At 42.4% G+C, this 4,951-nt stretch overlaps 1 protein-coding gene across 1 annotated transcript in view; it reads right to left on the reverse strand.

The window, feature by feature from the left end:
* Positions 1 to 2,856: 2,856 nt before the first annotated feature.
* HELT (helt bHLH transcription factor) overlaps positions 2,857 to 4,951 on the reverse strand; it is a 6,890-nt gene continuing 4,795 nt past the window's right edge. Inside the window, exon 4 of the mRNA XM_060779602.2 lies at positions 2,857 to 3,499. Within this exon, the coding sequence (XP_060635585.2) occupies positions 3,015 to 3,499 (485 nt within the window). The 3' untranslated portion in view covers positions 2,857 to 3,014. The remainder of the gene's footprint in view (positions 3,500 to 4,951) is intronic.

Raw genomic sequence — 4,951 nt, forward strand, 5'->3', positions numbered from 1 at the left:
AGATCAAAGTTTACCCTCACAACAACTCAGTGAGGTTTATCAGGATGTAAGGTGTATTAACGCAATGTGTGAGAAGTGTCATTCATTGTGATGGCTTTTGTTCTTTCACTCCAAACATTCACCATTCAGCTAAGATTTAGCTGCAGGACGAATTACCCCAAAGGAACATTCTGAATAATAATAATAATAATAATAATAATAATAATAATAATAATAATAATTTGAAACACATCTAGATTAATACACATTCTGAACTAGATTAGTGGCTGTTATGTTGGATCACACATCAGACACTTCCCAAGTGTCTAGGACTGAGTGAAGTATCAGCAAGTAAGGCGTGACGATCCGAGTAGTGTGGCCTTTTGCAGCTGACAGATGGTAATTTTGTCAGCACCAATTGTGTTTCAGTACAGGCCAAGGTCTTTAGGCCCTGCACCCAGTGTGCCAATCACCACTGGGAACACCTTTACTGGCTTGTGCCAGAGTTTGCATTTTGAATTATTTTTATATTATTATTATTATTATTTTATTATTATTATTTCCTGCTTTATCTCCCCAAGGGGACTCAAAGCGGCTCAATATAGGACAACCAAACTTAGCCATTGTGTAACTTCCAGTTGTTTGTATGAAAATCACTGGTTAAGACAACAGACAATGAAATGAAACAAGCTGGTCTGGCTATGGCTAGTGGCTTGTTGAGTTATCATGCCTTCAACAGTCCGGGCATTTGCAATCTGAAAAAAATTACTGTAAATTTTGCTGAATAAGAATATTCCCATTGTGTGGCACATTTTGATATGGTTTAGGATTGGAATTAAGTTTTTATTATCTATCTTCAAGTCATTTGTGACTTATAATGACCTTAAGGCAGTGGTTCTCAACCTTCCTAATGCCGCAACCCCATAATACAATTCCTCAGGTTGTGGTGACCCCCAACCATAAAATTATTTTTGTTGCTACACCATAATTGTAATTTTGCTACTGTTATGAATCACAATGTAAATATCTGATATGCAGGATGTATTTTCATTCACTGGACCAAATTCGGCACAAATATCCAATATGCCCAAATTTGAATATTTGTGGGGTTGGGGAGGGGATTGTTTTTGTCATTTAGGAGTTGTAGGTGCTGGTATTTATAGTTCACCCACAATCAAAGAGCATTCTGAACTCAACCAAGGATGGAATTGAACCAAACTTGGCACACAGAACTCCCATGACCAACAGAAAATACTGGAAGGGTTTGGTGGGCATTGACCTTGAGTTTTGGAGTTGTAGTTCACCTACATCCAGGGAGTGCTGTGGACTCAAACAATGGTGGATCTGGACCAAACTTGGCATGAATACACAGTATGCCCAAATGTGAACACTAGTGGAGTTTGGGGAAAATAGATTTGACATTTGGGAGTTTTAGGTGCTGGGATTTATAGTTCACCTACAATCAAAGAGCATTCTAAACCCTATCAATGATAGAATTGGGCCAATCTTCCCACACAGAACCCCCATGACCAACAGAAAATACTGTGTTTTCTGATGGTCTTTGGTGACCCTCTGACACCCTCTCACAACCCCCCTAGGGGGTTTCTCAGGTTGAGAAACACTGCCCTAAGGCAAACCAGTGACGGGATTTTCTTGGCAAGATTTGATCCGAAGAGGTTGCCTTTGCTTTCCTTTGAAGCTGAGAGTGTGTGGTGTGCTCTCAGTGGATTCGTATGGCTAAGCAAGATTCAAATCCTGGTCCCAAGAGCAATAGTTCAATGCTCAAACCACCACACCATATTGGCTTCAATATGGGGATTATTCACCTCCCCAAATGCTGTTGGCGGCCAGTCCCAGCAAATTAGTGAGATTTGGAGGGCCAAGTTGTGGCGCAGCTGGTTGGGAGTCAGCTGCATTAAAATCACTACTGACCGAGAGGTCATGAGTTCAAAGCCAGCCCAGGTTGGAGTGAGCTTCTGGCCATTTGTCTTGCTTGCTGTCAACCTTTGAAGCCCAAAAGGCAGTTTCATCTGTCAAGTAGGAAATTTAGGTACCACTTATGCAGTGAGGCTAAGTTAACTAATTTACAACACCATAAAACTCTCCAACAGCGTGCAAAGAATGAGGAAGTACTCCATTGGGGTCACAAGTGGATGGTGAAATGACAGTTCCCCCGGTGGCCGAAATTCAAAAAGCATACCCTCATGAAGCTGGAATGTTAAATAGCCTCTGTGTCTCTATCTATACATGTTGTGTGTCTATGGCATTGAATGTTTGCCATGTATATGTGCATTGTGATCTGCCCTGAGTCCCCTGCGGGGTGAGAAGGATGGAATATAAATACTGCAAATAAATAAATCTGGTGAGAAGTGCTGGAAATTGTAACCCAAACGTATTGGAAAGGCTGTATCATTCCCATCTCTGGAATAGACATGTTCTTCCTGTTAAGTCAATATCAATACACTCAGTGATTTTTCCCAAATTGAATAGGATTCCGGTTCTAACCATTTTGCGCAGACATCTCTCTCACCCCTTTCTCGTTCTCTCAAATTTATTTGCACTTCCTCGTCTTTAAATATTCCCTTTTTCAAAAATACACAGTTTACATGCCCTGTGACACCAGAACAAATGTTTAGAAGAGCAGAATAGCTGGAGAACCAATAAATAAACACAGCAAAAATATCTCAGTCTGACCTCAATCTGAACCTTTTTTTAACAAAACAGCAGTAGATCTTTATTTCATTCCACTCAGCCCACCATTACTTCCATGTCTATTTACATTTGTGGAAGGAAGCCTGGAGCACAAGATAATTTATTCTCTTCAGATAATATAAATATGTCATTGGTCCTGCTTGGCCTGGGAAGATGTACTGAGCCCTGAAGAACAACCTGCTGGGGAGAAGTCCAATGCTGTGGCTGTGCTAAGAAAGGGAGAAGTCTTGCATATTTCTGTGCAGCTCTTAAAGACACAGGAACCCTCTTTGGAGTGCAAGATGGCAATCTTTGGACCACAGGATGGCAATCCCAGGTGCAGGCTATAGCACAGATGGATGCTGGCCAGGAGACAAGCTGAATGCGTTGGGGTTGGGATGGCCGATCAGGTTGAGGTAGTGCCGGTCCAGGCCTTGTACCGATAGGAAAGTACCACGCTGCTGCCCAGGGCTAGCGAGAGGCATGGCTGGATTGGGAAGATAGGGAATGGTGGGGCTTCTGGTAGAGCTGTGCCAGGAGAAGTGACCGTGCCCAGACCCCTGCTGGAAAACCGGGTCATTGGCGCTGTGCCCCAAACAATCTGGAGCTGGTGGAAGCTGGTAGGAAAAGTCTGGGTCTGGAAGCGATCCCAATGAGGTCAAGATGGGTTCGGTGACAAAGCGAGCTTTGGACTGCAAGAAGGCCAGAATCCGGGCATATTTGGTATCTTTGGTTTCCATTTGCTCTACCGTGGTCAGATAGTGAACCAGATTCTTCATGCACTCGTGGTAGCCATAGTGAAAATAATTGGCAAATTCAGCTAGAAGCTCTGTTGGAAGGAAGGAAGGAAGGAAGGAAGGAAGGAAGGAAGGAAGGAAGGAAGGAAGGAAATATGGGTTATCTTAAGTCTTGTGTGCATTCCCGGAATAAAGAAATAATTCCCAGCAAAACGTCCTCAGAATGCACTTTAACTACTGGATTGTGTTGGACTGCGCCCCTCACTTCTTTAAAACCCTCCTACCAGATATTTATTTATTTACTTATTTACAGTATTTATATTTCGCCCTTCTCACCCCGCAGGGGACTCAGGGCGGATTACAGTGTACACATATATGCCAATTTTGACATACAACGTATACAGACATACACAGAGGCTATTTAACTTTTTCTGGCCGCCAGGGGAGCTGTCTCTTTCATCTTCCATCTGCGACACTGATGAAGCACTTCCGCATTCCCCGCATGCTTTTTTGCTGGAGTACTTTGCTGGAGTCTTTTTTATGGCCTCATAAATTAGTTAATTTAGCCTCCCCACACAACGTGGTACCTAATTTTCCTACTTGACAGATGCAACTGTCTTTCGGGTTGCAAAGGTCGACAACAGGCTACACAATTGGTTGGAAACCCACTCCAACCCAGGCTGGCTTCGAACTCATGATATATCCTACCTTGTTCATGCCCAGCGTTTATTTTTTAAATTTTAAACTATTACATTTGGCCTGGCCATAGGTTTTTAAATCGTCATGTGTTATTGCTATATGTGATTTATTTTAATTTGTATTGCATTGTATTGTTTTGTTTATTGCTTTCCTGTTTTATTGATGTGTTGTTGGACTTGGCCTCGTGTAAGCCACTCCGAGTCCCTTCAGAAGATGGTGGCAGGGTATAAATAAAGTTTTATTATTTTTATTATTATTATTATTGATTTTGGGGATTATAAATTTTATTATTGATTATTTATTTGCCATATTTATACCCCACCTTTCTCTACCCCAGCAGCGGGACTCAAGGCAGCTTACAATGGCACATACACAGTGCCTCAAAACAAGAAATTCACCTTAAAATAGTTTAAAATTGCAACATATTAGACATGATTAAAATACATTCAAAGTTAAAAACACGCCACCCAGAGTTCAAGGTCTAGGGCCATTCCAAGGTCAAATTGAACATATAATTCAGAATACTGCATTGCCCTAATTTTCAAAAGTCTGCTCCCACAGCCAGATTTTGACTCTCTTCCTGAAAGCTAGTAGGGAGGTGGCTGATCTGATGTTGCTAAGGAAAGAGTTTCACAACCGAGGGGCCACCACTGAGAAGGTCCTCTCTCTCATCCCTGCCAATTGCACTTGTGAGGAAGGTGGGACCGAGAGCAGGGCCTCCCCAGATTATCTTACTCTCTGAGCTCGTTTGTAGGGGAAGATACCTTCAGACAGGTAGCCTGGGCCAGAACCATTTAGGGCTTTGAATTGTACTCAGTATCAGACTGGCAGCCAGTGGAGCTGAC

Source organism: Anolis sagrei, chromosome 5 (assembly GCF_037176765.1).
Source record: "Anolis sagrei isolate rAnoSag1 chromosome 5, rAnoSag1.mat, whole genome shotgun sequence".
Classification (NCBI taxonomy): Eukaryota; Metazoa; Chordata; class Lepidosauria; order Squamata; family Dactyloidae; genus Anolis; species Anolis sagrei.